The following is an 18,799-nucleotide window of genomic DNA, read 5'->3' as shown; positions in this document are numbered from 1 at the left end:
TCATGTTTTTTTTACAATCCGTTTAAGTGTAAGAAAAAAAAAAAAAAAACACACACACACACACTGATTGAACTTTCAAGAAGTGTTAGTGTGAATAAAACTATTGAAATACAACTTATTGAATGTCAACTTCCTTTTTATAATCTCAGGTATTCTTCTGTTTATCAGTATTCTTTACATGTAGTGAGACAAATGGAATTTGTAATTCTAGAATATTACATCAGAGGCTAAGTGCTTCTTGTATTAATCTCACCCATCCACATATAGTGCCTTGCATGTGCATTACAATCAGAGAAACGGGAAATGGAAGAGTTTGCGATATTTATTGAACCGGGAATGTGGTCATTTGATGTTGCATGTGGTGATGCGTTAGCTATTCCCAGAATCGTTACTCTGACAAATTAACCTTGTTGCCCTACACTGCCTCTGCCTGACCCTGAAAAGGATAAGTGGCAGAACAAGGCTAAATGGATTAACAATTTAACCTGATAGAACTTTTCCATATGGCATTCTTCAGGCTTCCGATTTGGTCAAATACACTTAAGTTCAGGGTTAATGGCACTACCAGTTGCTTTGGTATGCCTTTTCCAGTCTGCACATTAACTGGACAGACCTACAGTGCATATAGCATACAGATTACCTGAGTCCAGTTTCCCAACATTTTGACTCCAGCCACATACTGTCTGACAGCAAAGAAAAAATGTCACGAAAAATGTCAAATGAAATGATGAACTAAAAAAAAAAATAAGTGAGCATTATTCTATTGTAAGGATTGCAAGAGGTGGATACCCAGGTTAACTGTGTTAGTTGTCGTAAATTCTGCAAATAATTTTTGGTCTAACTTTGGTCTTTCACAGATTGGCCGTTGATAATCACTCAATCACTTGTTCTTGGTAATCATCAAATCATTATATTATTAATCTGTAAACCTCGTGAAGCTTTAAATCGAGTAAATCGAGCTGCAGAGGTTACATGCTTTGTCTGAGAGGAACCTACTTGAACCCATCAATTGAGTCCTTCACCAAGATTACACAATACAAAGAGACCTTCCATAAATCTCATGTAAACCACTGACACAACTCTGCAGTGGGCGTGAGGAAATGCGGTCCACACCCTTAATGTGCAGAGCGACCTCCTTCAATAGATTCATCACTTCCTGGCTTAACGACCTACAAGGTTGTCATCAACATCAGAGCCAAAGACTTAAACATTCATAGCAGGGAGATGGGATTTAAGGATAAGGGATATTGGTTAGCCACTATAATCATCTTGTGAGCCAGCCCACTGACTCATTAAAAATTTGACAAGCACAGTAGCTCCTCTTTAACACCACACATAGGCTAAAGATGGGGTGCAACATTCCTGCGCCCTGTGCTGGATGATGTCACAACCCAGCTAGAGATAATGCACATATTTCTTCCGTTATTTCAATTATTGTAAATTAAACAACAAAATATCTTCCGGGCAAGTCTTAGTGGTGAGCACACTCGGCTCTGCACCTGTGTGAACAGTGGAGAAGTGGATTCAAGCCCTATTTTGGGTGAACCACACAGAACACCATTATTGCATTACTACATTTTATCAAGTTGTCATAAAAGTCAAACATCCACACACCAGTGTGGTTCATACGCTAAACCTGTATAGAGGCAAGTCACTATCCATTGAATTTACACATACTGTAAGTCTTTGCATTTGCACTGTAATATCTAGTGGCAGTGGCATATGTGGACACATACCTAGTCCTGGTGACCTTGGAACGTTTGCAAGGCGGCGCACAAGAGGACATTACACTGATGAGAGGAGGGGAGAGGAGAATATTAGCTGTGGGAGAAAAGAATGGTGGGAGGGAAGGAGAAATTTGCGGAAAGGCAGAAAAGGTCTGAGGGGAGTAGATGTGACAGGAGGCAAAAGGGAGTAACATGAGAGGGAGGGAGGGTGTGGAGGATTTCTTTCTGGGACGGCCGAGGCACTGAAATGCTGCAGTGAAGCCACATGGCTAAGATCACTGCCACGCGATCTTAGCCATGTGGCTTCACTGCAGCACACAGCGGACACACTCGCACACACAGAAGGTCGTAACCTTTCCTCTACCATTCCAACATAATCTTCCTGGATGGGACACGCCCCCCTCTACACACACCCTACACCCCCCCACCACACACACATACACACACACACACACGCACACACACACACACACACACACGCACGCACGCATGCACACACGCACACACGCACACACACACACGCACACTGTCTGATTAACCTTCCTACGTATCACCCAACGTTTCGGCTCGCTCCATCCTCTCCTTTCCCTCCCTCCCTCCCTCTCCCCCTTTCATCCTCTCTCTCTTTGCAGCAGCCGGTGAGTGAGCACATTTCAGAGAACATCCTGAGTGGCCCTGTCTCAGGCTCATCTTCAGATGTGTCACCATCCGAGCATCTTCTCTCTATTTTACTCTTCTCACCATGACTCTTTTTTACCCTTGTCTTGGGTTCACCATCTCAACTGTGTTGTCTTTCTGTGGTTTCCATGTCTTCTTTAATCGTGCTGGCCGTCCCACCTGACATTTGGTCTGGAACAAGATAAAATATGAAGGTGAGTCTAGTTTCAAATTGAGAGCCACGCACGCATTTGGATTCAAAGTTATTTCTAAGTTGCAAACTATATATATCAAATATGTGACAAATATGTGTACAGAGATTTTTTTTTTTTTGCGCAGACTTTGTGTAGTTGGCCTTAAAATAAAGGACAGTCGTTTGAAAATGTTTGTGTTCAGAAATTGATGAATTAATATGGGCACATTATATAAATGGTCTAAATTTCAAGTTGTTTCAAATGCTTTCGGAGATTTTTGGTAATTATCTGTGTTTAGCATGTTTGCCTCACATTTGTTAGAGTTCTGATAATCTTGGCTGGGGCCCTCCTAAGTGCATGTTCTTTCCCCCCGTGCTTGTGTGTTCTCTCCGGCTCCTTTAACTTTCTCTCACATACCCTAAAATACATTTTGAATGTAATTTTTGTTAATTCAAGACTCTAAATTGTGTAGATTTGAGTGTGAACTTTGTCATTTGACCGGTGAGTGACTGCCAATTTGTGTCCGTCGAGCAGAGATAGACGCTGTGAGCTAAATGAGGACAGATGCTGTAGAATATCTTAGATGAATGTCATCCCTCACAATGGTGTGTAAGCTTTTCTTTCTTCAAAATTGTCTGATAATATCAGTGATGTATTTATTTATTTATTTTTTTCAAATCCCACCCAAAAACAATGGCTTATAATTTTACTTATTATCAACAGAACTTTTGACTGTTTCAACACTTCACTGCATTTTTTCCATTTCGGATACAATTCATTAAAAATATTCACTTTTAACTGTAAATTTAGTCAGGGTGGGAAAAATGTCTTGACTTTGGCTGAAACATTTTTAAAGTATTCATGATTTACGTAGTTTATACACACACAGATGTTAAGTTTATCCTTTTATATATATGCTGTAGGTTTCAGGGGCACTTGAATTGTTTTTTTTTCCTTCTGTCCTTCAGCGCTTCTACGTGCATATGATATATAGTACCGCATATGGAAAAAGCCAATCTCATGTGACTGACATCAAACATGGCACTCAGTGCATCTACAATGAGAACAAAAAAATAATACAGTTTGTTTCACACTGAAGTCAGGCAGATTTGGCAGAGAAAGTGATGAAAACAAAAAAAAAAAAAAAACAACGCGTATGTGCAAAAATGCAAAGTAATGCAGGTTTTCCCAGCTGACCTCTGAATGCAGCTTAGCTCAGCTGGGCTTTGATTCTCGTGGCTTACGTAGATGCATTGCAGCACACAAGATGCACATTAATTCCCAAACTTTGTCTTATTTATATTTTACAATAATATTTTTTCTCCTTTATCAATCTATGCAATGTGCAATGTGTGGATGAAAGAGGCCCAAATTTAAGTCACCGTCAGACAATATTAGGCTATATAAGACTAAATAGAGCGCTTTGAAAGAAGATGCAGTGCAGTTTTATCAAACCATAATGCAGCTCTGAAGGCATTTTAGAGCACCACTTTCTCACAGCCATATAAATATTAAATTTCTGAGTTTGTCTACGTTATGCTGTTTATTTATTTTTATTTAAATATATTTTAACAGGCGGCTCGGTGGCGCACTGGGTAGCACGTCCGCCTCACAGTCAGGAGGGTGCGGGTTCAATTCCACCTCCGGCCCTCCCTGTGTGGAGTTTGCATGTTCTCCCCGGGCCCGCGTGGGTTTTCTCCGGGCACTCCGGTTTCCTCCCACATTCCAAAAACATGCTTGGTAGGCCGATTGAAGACTCCAAATTGTCCCTAGGTGTGAGTGTGTGTGCGATTGGTTGTCTGTCTCTGTGTGCCCTGCGATTGGCTGGCAACCAGTTCAGGGTGTCCCCCGCCTACTGCCCGATGACGGCTGGGATAGGCTCCAGCACGCCCGCGACCCCCGTGGGGACTAAGCGGTTCAGAAAATGGATGGATGGATATATTTTAACAATCTATGAGAGCTACTAGTCGTCATAATCACGTCTGTACAAAACACTCCAAGAAGCAGAATTGTAGCACACTTTATACACCCAACAGTATTGTCTTTCGCTTCTAATCAGTCTGTTTTTAGCATGTGACCAAGCCATACTGCTGAGCCAATGTCTATCTTGGATTTCATTACCATGACAGTGGGGCTGCGCTAGAACTTTGCAACTGGTGAGTCTTTTCTACCTCTCCTCATTTTGACTTGTTAATTGTTCTTCTACAAATTGCAACGGTATTTCCAACCATAAAGTGTGAAATGAAATGATTAAGTAGATTTTCTACTACTGTAATTTTCGGACTATAAGTCGCGTTTTTTTCATAGTTTGGGTGGGGGGGGCGATTTATACTCAGGAGCGATTTATATGTGAATTTTTTCACAAATTTTCAAAATTAAAAAATCCGCGATGTAGTGAAACCGCGATAAACGAACCGCGATGTAGCAAGGGATTACTGTCATTTCAACTGAAAGTGACCTCAGCAGCGCGGCGGTTGTTTACATAAAGGACAAAGGATTCAATCACGGGATGACGAAGATGACGAAGGGTCCCACGTTTGAAGGATTTAATGATTTGGAGTGATACAAGGTTTGAAAAACTTATTTATGTTATAGTTATTTGATATATTTTATTTCGTGTAGCAACTCGTATATGTTTTTATCGTTACAGTTGTTGGCTCGTTGAACTTTATTTTGTTAAATAAAGAGCCGTTTACCAAACCCACGTCTTTCCTGGTACTTTGTTAACGCTACAATATAGTTATATACTAGATTTCTGTGGCGCGCGCGCGGCGTTGTTGTCATAAAGGACGAGGAATTTGATCGATGGATTTAATGATTTGGAGTGACACAGATGGTTTGATAATGTTGTTGTAATATGATAGTTATTTGAAATATACTTTATATATCGTTATATGGGTCTGTGGAATAATTAGAAATGCAACTTACAACGAGTCCGATGTCAGCGGCGCAGCGCATATGCGGCACCATACGCGGCATTGTTTACATAAAGGACGATCGATGGATTTAATGAATTAGATTTCTTCTTCTTATCGTGGCTACAAGGCAGTTAGTTACAAGGCTTGGCTAGATGTGGTTCAGCCACAGCTGAACACATTTCTGTCCCTTCTCAATAAACTCCGCTAAGTCCGGTGCTGTGCAGGGTGGCTAAGATTGTTCGTTTTGCAGAGGAGAACCCTTCGATGTTCACAGATAGAATTGTCAATGCTGGTCGTGAGGAGGTTCCTCATTTCCAAGATTGATCTTTGTGTCTATCTCCAGGCATGATGTTGTTTTCTGTTCTGTAGCTTTGTGGCTTGTAGCTTGCAGCTTTCGGCGTAGCTTGTAGCGTAGCTTTGTAGCGTAGCTTATAGCTGTGTTGTAGCTTGTAACTTTGCTTAGCTTCATGAATTGGAGTGACACCGATGGTTTGATAAACGTGTTATTTATGTAATAGTTATTTGAATAACTCTGAATGTTACGTCAGGCCCGTTCTCAGCTCCTCGTTTGTGTATATGTCACGTTAGCATACCATATCCTTTAGCCTGTTGTTGCTGGTTCATGTCTGTTCTTGGTGTTGGATTTTGACAAACAAATTTGCCCCAAAAGTGCGACTTATACTCCGGTGCGACTTATATATGTTTTTTTTTCACTTTATTGTGCATTTTATGGCTGGTGCGACTTATACTCCGGAGCGACTTATAGTCCGAAAACTACGGTAGATACCTTGTTCTCAAAATGTGCAAATGAGCAATTCCATTTTTTTTCAAAATTACAATATCACCATTCATGTGTCTGCTGCATGCGCCATGTGTAATTCAGCAGTTTTAACTCAAATAATATCCTTTCATTAAAGTCATTAAAAATGTATCTGTAAGATTTTGATTGGAATGAAATCTTTACATCAGACAAATATGATGAAATATTTTATTGGTGACTTTTTCAACATTCACGGTGCTTAAATTAAGGATACATCCTTAGCATACAATCACCATGCCATGTTCTGATTACAAATCTACACGATCCAGTAAACAATTTACGTAACTTTTTATATGCTTTTCTCCTTTATATCTTGTTTTACATGCTCTCAAATATAATACGATATAAAAAAAAAAGTGGTTCTCAACTGTTGATACTCTGGTAACCGCATGTTTCTATCACTGCAAAGTCCCGACCCACTTTAATAAGTTAAGATGAATGAAGCATATTTTTTTTGTTTAAAAGTCTAGAGTATTTTATTTGTTCAAATTCAATTTCAAATGAGTTTGACGTAGTATCGGCATGGCATATTGTTAACAGAAACCCGTTAACCAAATAGCTGCACTGTAATTGTTTTCAAAGTAGGGAGTAAGTAGACACACATGAGCAACATTTTCTGACAATTATCCAAATTGTATGTTCTATCTGGGGACTTGATATACCTCAGTACTGTTCTGTAACATATCAGCGAACAAATACAAGCCATTTTTCCCTCAAATGTGACCCTCCCGAAATGGATCGCCGACACACTTTTGGGCCCCGACCCACCAGTTGAGAATCACTGATGTAAAATATGTGATAATGTGCAAAATAGTGACCTGACCTTTGAGGCAGGAAATAAAAGAAAGTCTTTTAAAAACAAACACACACACACACACACGCACGCACGCACGCACGCACGCACGCGCGCGCACGCACGCACACGCACACGCACACGCACACGCACACGCACACGCACACGCACACACACACACACACACACACACACACACACACACAGACAAAGACTTTTGCTTTGCTGCATTTGGAATGTAAATCCTTATAAAAGACAATTCTGGTTGGACTTCATTTGGATCTATGCTTCTATACCACACTTTCATATTAATCTTTGACCTACAGAAAATGATATGAAACATCTAGGCAGCATTTTTTCTTTTTAAAAACAAGTTCCTTTTATCCCAATAAAAGAAGCGCAATATGAAGAAAGGTGCCCAATTGCTACACAGTGTAAACGATTAGGTAAGCATGCTCAGATGAAATCATGTTTGTCTCTCGGTCTGACATAACTTACATTGGTACATGTTGAAATGTGTTAACTAACATGCAATAAGTCTACTACAGTGTCCATGCTTTAATATAATGACGTGGTTATAATGCAAAACTAAACAAAACAAAGTCTGGTATCTGTTTAACTTCTGAGATTGGATACATTACAATTAACAATGTTTTTGAGCTTGTTACGTCCTACTCTGATGTGATGATTTACTCACTATTACAAGCTGAACATGTGTCTGAAGTAGCAATTTCCTTAAATCACACAAGCATGAATGCAATGGTATAACCAGCACAATATGAGAGTATATTTGTATCTGATGCAAAGGTAAAATCAGAGAACGTGCACTGGAACAACAAAAACATAAACTTGTGCATTCATCACAACAGGCATTTAGTAACCTCCCTTGAAAACAAATACAACTTTGACCCAATGAAAAAGTGACTGTGTCTGGAGATAAACATCAAGGAAAAACAAACTGCTATGAATATTCTGAGAAACATTTTGCAAAGTCAGTGACGGATTTAGTCTTTATTATCGTAAAAACCAACTAAGACTACATCCTGTCCAAATGTATACTGTGCATGTATTTAAAGACACGGGGCTCTATTTTCATAGACAAGTGCAAGTGCGCTCGGCATAAAAATTGGCACATTTTGATGTTTCTGCTGGGGCAATTAAGTTTAGAATTTGGCAGATTGCGCTTAATTTTGGCGGACTTAGGGTGTTTTCTATTACACGCCCCCTGGCAGCTAAAAACACCTGCGCAGAATTTAACGGAAAATACAAGGAGCCACTTTGATTAGCTGGGGATCAAGTCAGCGGCTGCTCACTGCCACAAAGGTGCAATCGCTCTTCTCCTCGACGAAAATGTCAAAAGGACAAAAACTCCACCAGTGTGCACAGTGAGACCACTGTGATGCACTATGAGTATAAGCTTCTTATTTTACCCATTTCATTAGTCAATTATTTATTTTATATATTCTAATTTGGTTATGCTTGATGCAATAAAATTGCTTTTGGTTCAGTGCTTTAGAATTAATCATTAATTAATAATGCCATTAAGAATTTGACAGCATTGTATTCAAATACATTATATCAACACAAGATAGGTGTCACACACAAGGCGTCACAATATCAGCATTTTTGATGAATATTTTGAGCATGAGCAGTGTGTTATACCATAATCGGAACATTTAGAAATAGAAAAACAAAGAAACCAATTGAAACGAATATTAATGATCTATTTTCCAACATTACAGACCCGCAACTGAAGGAGCAAAGAACCGCACGTGGGTCATAAAAAAATCAACTGGATGATTTAGGTGTGGGAGAACGTGACAGCCCTGGCCTTCACCCTATCAAACATGAAACTGGAATGGAGATTTTGCAACATCAGGGAACTCAAACATCTCATAGAAATGTATATTTATGCAAAACACAGAGGCAGAAAAATCCATATTTCCTTTCCGATATCTCAATACTTTGGTCCATACAGTACAATATTGTAGGAAACAATTTTTTTTTGTAGTTTCTTCTTACCTGTGAGGTCATATCTTATAGCTGTAACCTGTCATAGTTGCTCAATAACAAATTTATTCCTTTGATAGATTGACATTAATAACATAGCAGTAGTTAAGCTATGCGTAGATATAATTGCTGTCTGTAAAGAGACAAACACACATCTCTCGCTCTTTCTTAAAGACACATGTTAAAAACACACTCTTGTCCACCGAAACACACAAACATGCAGCGGGAACAGATGCACTTGGTGGTCAATGATTCAGGCAGTGTGGTTCTTGCGGACAGAAGAAAGATGAAGCATATCTTCGGAAAAAAAACAAAAGACAAACTTTAAAATTCTCTTCAAAACAAGCATGTACAGATGCAGTGAATTATCTCCCTGTATATCGAAACTCCCCCAAGTTTAAACATTGACCCTGGAAAAAGTGTTACATTCAAAGAATAAATACAAACGTGAGGTAGACAGTCACACAACTAAACTAAGTGTATTGTTGGGTGTTATTCAATTAAAAAAAAGCATATAAAGTCTATACGTATAATCCACATTGTTATAGCAAATGTTTTGAAGACACTTCTGGTGTGAATATTACATTATCTTCTTATATGTGTGTAAGAGTGACTTAGGAGAAAGCAAAATCTGAAGAATCCCAGAATCTCTACAAAAGATAAAGTTTGTATAATGTACTGGGGCATATTAAAAAAGAAAATGTTTAAATGTAGTAAATGTAAGCGGCTCGGTGGCGCGCTGGGTAGCACGTCCGCCTCACAGTTAGGAGGGTGCGGGTTCGATTCCACCTCCGGCCCTCCCTGTGTGGAGTTTGCATGTTCTCCCCGGGCCAGCGTGGGTTTTCTCCGGGCACTCCGGTTTCCTCCCACATTCCAAAAACATGCTTGGTAGGCCGATTGAAGACTCCAAATTGTCCCTAGGTGTGAGTGTGAGTGCGGTTGGTTGTCTGTCTCTGTGTGCCCTGCGATTGGCTGGCAACCAGTTCAGGGTGTCCCCCGCCTACTGCCCGATGACGGCTGGGATAGGCTCCAGCACGCCCGCGACCCCCGTGGGGACTAAGCGGTTCAGAAAATGGATGGATGGATGTAGTAAATGTACGTATGTGTAGAGCTCTTCCTAAAATGTTCCAATTCTTTCATTCATAAATAGTCAATTAACTTAAACAATGGAAAAACATTCCTGCCAACACATTATGATAACAGTCACATCTTGTGTTTTCAATGACAAAAGCAATCGGTAGGGAAAAGGAGTTTACCAGTGGAGGTGCTGGGTCGACAGCTCTGCGGGCTACTAGTTTGTTCTGGCGGCCCATTTAAGGTTGTCTGTAAATGTCAGAAGATAGATGTACATGGAGGTAAGAGTTTGCTCAAAGAGGATGTGACGTGTGGGTGTACTTTTAAACAAAACTACATGGATTGTGTTCTGCAAGCACTGCTGGCGAAAGTTTGAACTCTAATTTGTGATTTCTTACTTTGTTCCTTCCTCTGTGGCACCTTCAGCCTCTAATTTCCCCTCCTCCTCCATCTTCTCTTCTGAGGTCAGATCCTGTTTGAGATGATGACGGAGAAATTTCACAACCACCATGGAAAGGATAAGGAGAGCAAGTGCTCCGCCCACTGATGCACCAATGGCAACGGCAATTGTTGAGTCTCTCGGTGGGGGAACTGTGGGAAGCAAAGAAGCGAGTTAAGTATGTCCTTTCGACAAGAGATGCAGTGGTGGCTAAGAGCTCTACAAGGCTGATTAAACAGAGTGGAGGGAAAGTGCTGCGGAGTGAGCCTGGCTAGTGTGTAAGTGGGAGAAAGATGCTGAGGGACTAAGTTCAACCTCTCGTCGGCCATTAATAAATAAAAAGCTGAGTCAGGAGCACAAGATCCACAGCATCAAAGAAACATGCACATCATGTTGTGTATGGTTATTGGCATTAATGGCAAAACTTATCTTTGCTGTCCATTTAATAACCTATTAAGATTTCAACAACTATTCTTTTGCAGCTCCTAAGCGAGTTCCACTTAAGTTGACACAAATAGATCCAAAGTAGCTCACTTTTTTAATTTTTTTATTTTAAAAACACAAAAAAGTGAAGTTTAGCTCTAAGGGCTATATTTTTGTGCCATATTAGCACAAGGTGCAGTCTAACTGTGTGTATGGGTGGATTTTTTTTTTAGGGGGGGGTCTAGTTAGAAATTGGCATTTGCACTGCTATGGAAATGAACACAGCCAATTTGAGTCCTGGTCAATCGAAGCGGCTCCTCTTACTTGCTGCCAATTCAGCGTAAGGGCCACATGGCGGAAGCATAACAGACTCGCTTGGCGCAATTCGTGAGCAAAGTTCATTTATAAGGAATTGCTCCACTTTTGTATGACGTAAAATTGGCCGCTGTAAAGCTGGCCGATGTAAAGATAGCACTTGCTTTCAATAAACTCATTTTTAATATAAGAGGGTTTAGTAAACACTATTTTCATATTTATGAATGAAATATTGTGACATCCATCAAACATATCTGAACTCATAAATCTTGTAACACCAGCTGCGCCACAACTTAGACCTACTGTTAGTTGGTTTAGATCTAGTCTACTTTCTGTCACCAAATTGTTAGTTATCGGGAGTTGGACTAGAGGCGTGTAATAGAAAATGTCCTGGGTCCACCAAAAGTCCCAAAAAGAGTTGAACTAGACATGCTCAGCATGAAAATGACGTTTTTATGCTGAATACATGTGCAACTATCTACTATGAAAATAGAGCCCTTCGACTGTCAGTTTCTCCATGAGGTAAGGTTAGTATCTTACGTTCAGTAAAAACCTTAAGTCTTATGACCCCATGTCCATGTATGCGGTCCGGAGGATTTATCACATAACAGTTGTAAATCCCTTCATCTTCCTCCTGGACGTCTAATAGGGTGATTGACAGGTCATTTTTTTCCAGGTTTCCTGCAAACAGCACCCTTTCTCCAAACCGCTCTGGAAGCAAAGCCACCATTCCTTTCTTCCGGTAGTATGCCATAAACTATGGAAACAGACACACTATTTAGTTAATGTTGTTTTGAAAAGTGCACTATTCATATTTAGCTGTCTTTCTTACCATTTGTTCCGTATCATTGATTGATTCGTGGTAGGTCCAGTTCATGACAAACTTGTTTGTGTCTATTTTATAACAGGAAGTGAACGTGCATGGGATTTTGATATCCGACCCATTCATCACGTTGATTTTACTGGTCACAATAACATCCATGCTTGAACAACCTGAAAAATAACAAAAACATTTCATTACTTGCAGCACATTAGTATGGGATTGCATTTGTGCAATAGCTACATTTGATTTAGCATTTTCAATGTCAGAAGTTGTGGGAAAAACAGAAACGAGACAAAATCCTGCATGTCCTCCATTGCTGTCCTTTGGGTAATGTGTTGTCCACTGTTGGTTTTGATGGCAGGTTCCATTGTATTGCACTTGTTTGACATCACACTATTTATCACACTGTAGACAACCTCTCAAACTGACTGAATGAATTCACAAGACTATTTATTTTAAATAACCCAAAATAGATATTTTGGGACAAGTGAAACAAACATGCTTACCCTGTGGTAGGCTACATGCCAGCAAATCGAACTGAAACTAGCATTATAAATTGCACTTCTAGGCAGATAGATTACTGCCTGTCAAAAATGACTGAACCTATTTCTCCTTTGGAAAGGATAAAGGAGCGGTTTTGAGGGTAGATAAGCAGAAAATAGCACACTTCTGACCAATGGCACCCCTCACAGATGAGCTTGGATTCTGTAATGACGGTAGTTTTATAACAAACGAAAGGCATCTCTTCATTTAACAACCAAACAATCTTACTGCTGAAGGCGTTTGCACACTACTGCGGTTTGGCACGTCACTGGTTTATTTCAAAAGAAGAGATATTATAGCCTATACTAGTTGACTTGTGGCGAATGACGAGCTATACCATAGAGCGGTTGTGGCATACGTAGACAACGAGCATGTGTACATTAACATCGGGATTTCAAACTTATCTTTGTACTATAGGTTTTCCTCAGATGGCCTCAGTGAAAAAATAAATGTGTAGTCGTACCTCATATCACATATTACACACAAAAATGTATAGACTAGTACCTTTGAAATCAGATGTTAAGGATAGAAGTTTGTTCAATTTCTGTTATTTACTGTAAAAATTGTAAAATAAAAAAAGCTCAATGTAATTTACACATTTTGGTACATATTTTATAGCCTGGGTCATGGAAGTTGACAAACATGATTTGTTTTCCTGGGCCACATAAAGTGATGTGGTGGGCCGAATCTGGCCCCCAAGCCTTGACTTTGACACCTGTGAGTCTTTAATTAACCTAACATTGATGTTTTTTGATCAATCGTGGTTCTGGCATGAAAGACTCTCTGGGTAGGCAGCCACACTGAATGGCACGTCGAACATGGTGCTTTTTTTTTTTTCCCCCAGAACAAGCTCATATTGTGAGTTTATATGAGTAACAGGGATGGGACTCTGCACCATTCTCTACTGCAGTCGGGTGTTTCTGGCTGGGGTCCAATTGCTGCTGCACCACTGCCTCTCTGCAGCACGCACACGCAAACACACACAAATGCACATCATCCAGCTAAGTAAGTTCTGTTTTGAGGCTGCACAAAATGTGCGCCTCTCCCAACACACAAACACATGCACCCACATCTTCAGAAACTGTGTTTTGTCAGCAGCTGTGAGCATGCTAAGCTAAGCATGCTATTTCAATGTCATCCCCGAATACTGACCTACAGTAACTGCTTACGCAGCCAGAACCAAAATATTTACACAGCCAGACCCAACGCATTTAAGCATGCACTGCAATTAACCCACACGTTTTGCACATTCCTTTTGTTGCTACAAGATTGACACACAGACACTTGTGGGCAGACAGACACACGTCTAAAACCCATTTACACATTTAGCAATACTGTAATGAGTGGCTATAAAGAAAAGTCTGCACATCCTTGTTAAAAATCAAGATTTTGTAAAGAGAAATCAAGACTAAAATAAATTATTTCAAACCTTTTCCATCATTGATGTGACCAATATAACCTATAAAACTGAGTTGTTGATCCAATTAACCCCAAATAAAGTTTGGCTGCTCTAGTAGGCTTTTCCAAACAATTTTATTTAGATTTTAAGTAAAAGTCAGTTTGGTGCTAACACTGACTACTATTTGGAACTGCTCAAAATAAAATCTTTGTACATACTTATTGTTTAAATATCACAACTTAAAACATTTTAGGCTGTTGTTCACGCCGATCAATCAAAACAATGCTTTTGTCTCTTATTTATTGTCTTTGTTTGAATGTGAGTGGTTAATTCTACACACAGCCACATCCCCAGATACTGATGATCTCAGGTGTTTATTTTTATTTCCCCTCGCTATTATCTTGTGCAGGTCACATTCACGGTGGAAAAGGCTTTGAAAGTTATTTGATGTCACAAAAAATGGCGTTCAAACAGTGGAGTGTAGACTTTTTATATCCACTGTACAAAGGCTATCAATGAGTCAGCGGTCCTGTACGGGAAAGACGGGCCAAGACAGAGGCGCTCGCAAAGACATGAAATACTGCAGTGAGGCAGCCTCATGCATACCTCAGTCCTTTTGCCCCTCCCATCTGCCTCACTTGCCTCCGCTTCTTGCCTCATACTAACTTCCAGTACCCAAAATGTTAGTTTTACGTTATCGGCCCACCCTTATTACGACTGCATGTACATACCGCTTGGCCAGTGTATGTTACACAGTCAGGGAAAGTGAAGATGAATGTACAGTACATTCAATGTAAGAAGAAAGAATTCTGAATGATATGCAATGTGAATTTATATTCAGTGTTGCTACATCATCATCTTTTGAAAATTGAAATGGATGCCACATGCTTCATTATAGCCCAGTAAAACACTGTGATTTTGATAGAAACCTATAGGATGTCGATTTTCAGCTCGGTGGCAGAGGTTAGCATGTTGGCTCACAATTCCAAGGGTTGGGGGTAAAATCTTATTTTGAACAGTATGTTCTCCCCTTGCTTATGTGGATTTTCGGCAGATAACTCCGGCTTCTTCCCACATTCCAAAAACCTGCGTGCTAATTTCATTAAATATTCCACAGTTGGGATCGTGCATGTGAGTACATATCTGTTTGTATGTGTCATGCGATTGGCTGTCATAAATCCATGGGAAATTAGACTATGACTAAAGAGCTCTTTCAAAATCTGGCTGATATTAATGTCTCACCAGCCACGAACCTCACCACATGTCACTGGTACAGCAGCATTTAATTAGACCGACCAGTTCACAAGAATGGTGTAAACGTTAAACTCCTACTGTTCATTATTAACAATTGAAACATAGGCATACTGACCTTGAAGATGGGGTTAATGAAATTGAGTGGCCTGATGCTGTCCTCTAGTGACAATAAATGGTAACTGAATTTTCAGACCAGCTGTTTAGTAGCGCATACAAATGGATAGAAAAATAAACAAGATCTACGTTGAGCTAACAGAGAAAGTAAAATATTTGCTGAAATATTTGATTATCTCAGAAAACAAAGCTGTTGATGTACCTATTACACCACAAGCATCCCCACATAATTAATGATGTTGTCATGGAGACACGAAAGGGTGTGGCACACTACTTGAAAAACATCACTGACTAAACAAAATCTAGTCCTGTATAGTAGACAATTGACCATCTGATCACTTTGCTCAATTTGGAGCATCCGATTTTAAATCTGATCACTTGCAACTGGCCTACTCTTGTTTTGAATAAAGGGCCCTTTTTGTACATGAACATTAATATGTGTATCATCTATTGCTTTGCATATGCAAGATTTGTTTGAATGCAGATCTTCAGAAACAGACTCTCAATAATTCAAGAAGTATAAATAGCAGTAATTGGACTTTTTGAGGTGTTGTATAGCCTGGAAAGCTGTTAAAGGCTTCATTTATAAAGACAAGAGGGCAGCTTGTAGCTTGACGACTATAAACTGTACATTCACAATGGTAGACAGCACCATCAGATAATGTGATATGTGGCTTTAATAGTAGGTTCATTTTTATAGGCCATAGGCATTCCATCCACACTATAGTTATGAGATTGTGGATTTTAGGTATAAGTGGCTTGGTAGATATCAAAGGGTAATTCGGGCACTAGAGAACCCTGTAGGCTCCATTATTGGTTGTATGGAGCATAGCGTAAAGGGAGCGACATGAGTATTTCTATTTGGCCTTAGAAATAAGAAAAAAATGGCGAAGACATCTGTTTTGGAAAGATGTTGAGCGACATCATTTATTATTGCAACTCATAGACACGTCAAATTGATATACTGACAAGATGGAACAATGTGGTTGTTTCAGGGAAGCCTTCCTGTCAATGTAATGCAGCGTGCTTCTTACCGGAGACCGAGAGCATCATCATCACCGACAACAGCAGTAGCCGAACGTCAAATCGTCTTTCTTCCAGCGCGCTGAGACACATGACCGCCGCTTCGAGAAACACGCACGTTTTTACACCTTTGGAAAAAAATAATATGAATACAAAAAGGATCAAAATATATACATATGATTTAGGGTGAATAAAAAGGTTAAAACAGCATATGTTTAGAGGCAGGACATGGCTGGCAGTGTCTTTAGCCTTATAACGGTTGGTCTCATGGTTGCCCGAATGTTTGCAACAGAGGCGGGAGGGCGCAAGCTGATTCCCAAGAAATTAAATGAATTACGTCCCATTATTATTATTATTATTATTATTATTATTATTATTATTATTATTATTATTATTATTATTATTATAAAAAAGATATTGCCTAAGACACATGATAAATTAATATCAATATTTAAAAAATGAAGATACAACCACAATGACCAGTTTAGTAGTCTGCTGCTATAGGCTATACATGTAGAATTAGATGAGTTTTAAATGATACTGTATGTGTGCACCTAGAAAAGCGTTGTTCATACTGGCAATGAATTGAAGGTATACAATTACAAACACAATAGTAACGGAAAATACACCTGCTGGTAATTGCTTGTAAGAAATGAAGTAGTCGTGCGCACCAAACAAATAATTAACCCATCCCACTCCATCTCATTTCCATCTGCAATGGATGGAAAATGCAGAAATACCTTACTCGTCTGTGCTTTGACGGACTATGAGTGGGTTAAAAGGCTGTCAGCAGACTGCAGTAATTTAATAGGTAATAAAATGACACCAAATATGGAGGAGCCTGTGTCATTCACCAGTCCGAACACACCTACAAGGTAAACACAGGGGTGGAGCTACGTGGTGGCCAGCATTGGGCCGTGTTTACCCCTTGGCCACCCAGGGCAATTTGCGATTTTTCTGCCAATTTCCCATGGGTGCAGTATGCTTACATCCCGTAATGGTCTGCAACAGGTTATTCATATTAACATCCGTATCTGGGGCTGTTGTTTCAAATACTAGGCCTTTGTATGTAGGCCGAGGTAACCTATATCCTGTTTCTCCTGGTACTCCGGCTGTCTTCCATATAAACATATTTTTCAGGTTAATGGATTAATGTAAATGGTTGTTTGTCTGCATATGCTCTGCAATGGGTTGGGGACCAGTACAGTGTGTACCCTGCCTCTCATCCATGGTCAGCTGGAAGAGGCTTCAGCTCATCCACAACCCTCGTGATGACATGCACTGCAAAAAAAAGGTGGAATGATAGTTGATAAACAGGTACTGTACACTTTCAGTGTTTTCAGAAAGTATTGCATGTGCCATAAATAGTCATGCTTCAGTTTATTGTTGTTCTTTGTGCAGCCAAAAGATGACGCTGTAACTCAACGATCACAACACCACAATCCTTTCGTGTGTAACTGTCAAAAAATGTTTGGCACTTCACCATTAGATTCAATATCAACATTCAAAGAATATATGCTGTCTAGATAGGTAAGGGTAACTGCGTATGTTGTTGTTAAATTCATGAGCGACTATTTTACTATTCAGAAATAGCCTTTGTTAATCTTTTCAGTGACAACATGGAAACAAACAGTCCTCTTCCTTTTCAATTACATAAACATACCAAGTATTTATATTATTTATGACTTACTTGTATTTTCCCGACGTATGACTACATTATTTTGGATGGCAATATTTATCGCTAAATGACTTCATTGATTTTCAGGCACAGACTCAAATTGACCTCTTCACTATTGTCAATAGGTTTTCAATTATTATTAATTTTTTTTATCAGAAAGTCACCTGCACACAATGATGAAGGCACCTGAGCACACAAAGCAGATACAAGTATAGAAAGAAAACTGGTGGGAATCCAGTGAGATACTAACGGACTGCAGTGTTTCATGTCCACCTTCTGAACTCACTGTGAGACACTTCTACTCTCATCTTATATTTGAAACATATTCATTTAACCTCTCTTTTTCACATCGCATTGTATAATATTGTATGACAACGTGGAGTGCAATGAGGAAAGAAGGATGAAGAAAAATGTGTCTAGTGGCACTGGACTTACTACACCCGAAATTCACCCCGATCCTCAATTCAATCTTCAGCTTTTTTATGACGCAATCACATTTTTTTTTTTTTTTACAATTTAACTATTAAAAGGGTATCTTAATCTTATTAGTGGTTGGATTCCACTAAGCCTAATTTGCTGTATTGCAAAACATGCA

General features: G+C 39.5%; 1 protein-coding gene and 1 long non-coding RNA gene across 3 annotated transcripts; one reads left to right on the top strand and one right to left on the bottom strand.

Annotated features, from left to right (window-relative positions):
- Positions 1 to 2,153: 2,153 nt before the first annotated feature.
- LOC125972130 (uncharacterized) lies at positions 2,154 to 17,728 on the top strand. Its single transcript, XR_007482687.2, has 3 exons — positions 2,154 to 2,599; positions 4,638 to 4,734; positions 8,852 to 17,728. It is a non-coding gene; the product is annotated as an uncharacterized lncRNA (long non-coding RNA).
- scn2b (sodium channel, voltage-gated, type II, beta) lies at positions 6,471 to 16,809 on the bottom strand. 2 transcript variants are annotated; one of them, XM_049725522.2, is made up of 6 exons: positions 16,538 to 16,805; positions 12,203 to 12,363; positions 11,911 to 12,127; positions 10,592 to 10,784; positions 10,376 to 10,442; positions 6,471 to 9,416 (listed from the first exon to the last, which is right to left on the bottom strand). In XM_049725522.2, exons 1-5 carry the CDS (start codon positions 16,617 to 16,619, stop codon positions 10,433 to 10,435), a joined length of 663 nt encoding a protein of 220 aa, XP_049581479.1. In that variant the 5' UTR covers positions 16,620 to 16,805; the 3' UTR covers positions 6,471 to 9,416; positions 10,376 to 10,432. The 2 variants fall into 2 exon arrangements, with proteins under 2 accessions (XP_049581479.1, XP_068507460.1); XM_068651359.1 differs by lacking the exons at positions 6,471 to 9,416; positions 10,376 to 10,442 and having other exon boundaries at positions 10,588 to 10,784; positions 16,538 to 16,809.
- Positions 17,729 to 18,799: the final 1,071 nt, after the last annotated feature.

The sequence above is a fragment of the Syngnathus scovelli genome, chromosome 7, assembly GCF_024217435.2.
Source record: "Syngnathus scovelli strain Florida chromosome 7, RoL_Ssco_1.2, whole genome shotgun sequence".
Lineage (NCBI taxonomy): Eukaryota > Metazoa > Chordata > Actinopteri > Syngnathiformes > Syngnathidae > Syngnathus > Syngnathus scovelli.
The sequence above is the reverse complement of the archived record's forward strand: the minus strand, read 5'-3'. Positions and strand labels throughout refer to the sequence as shown.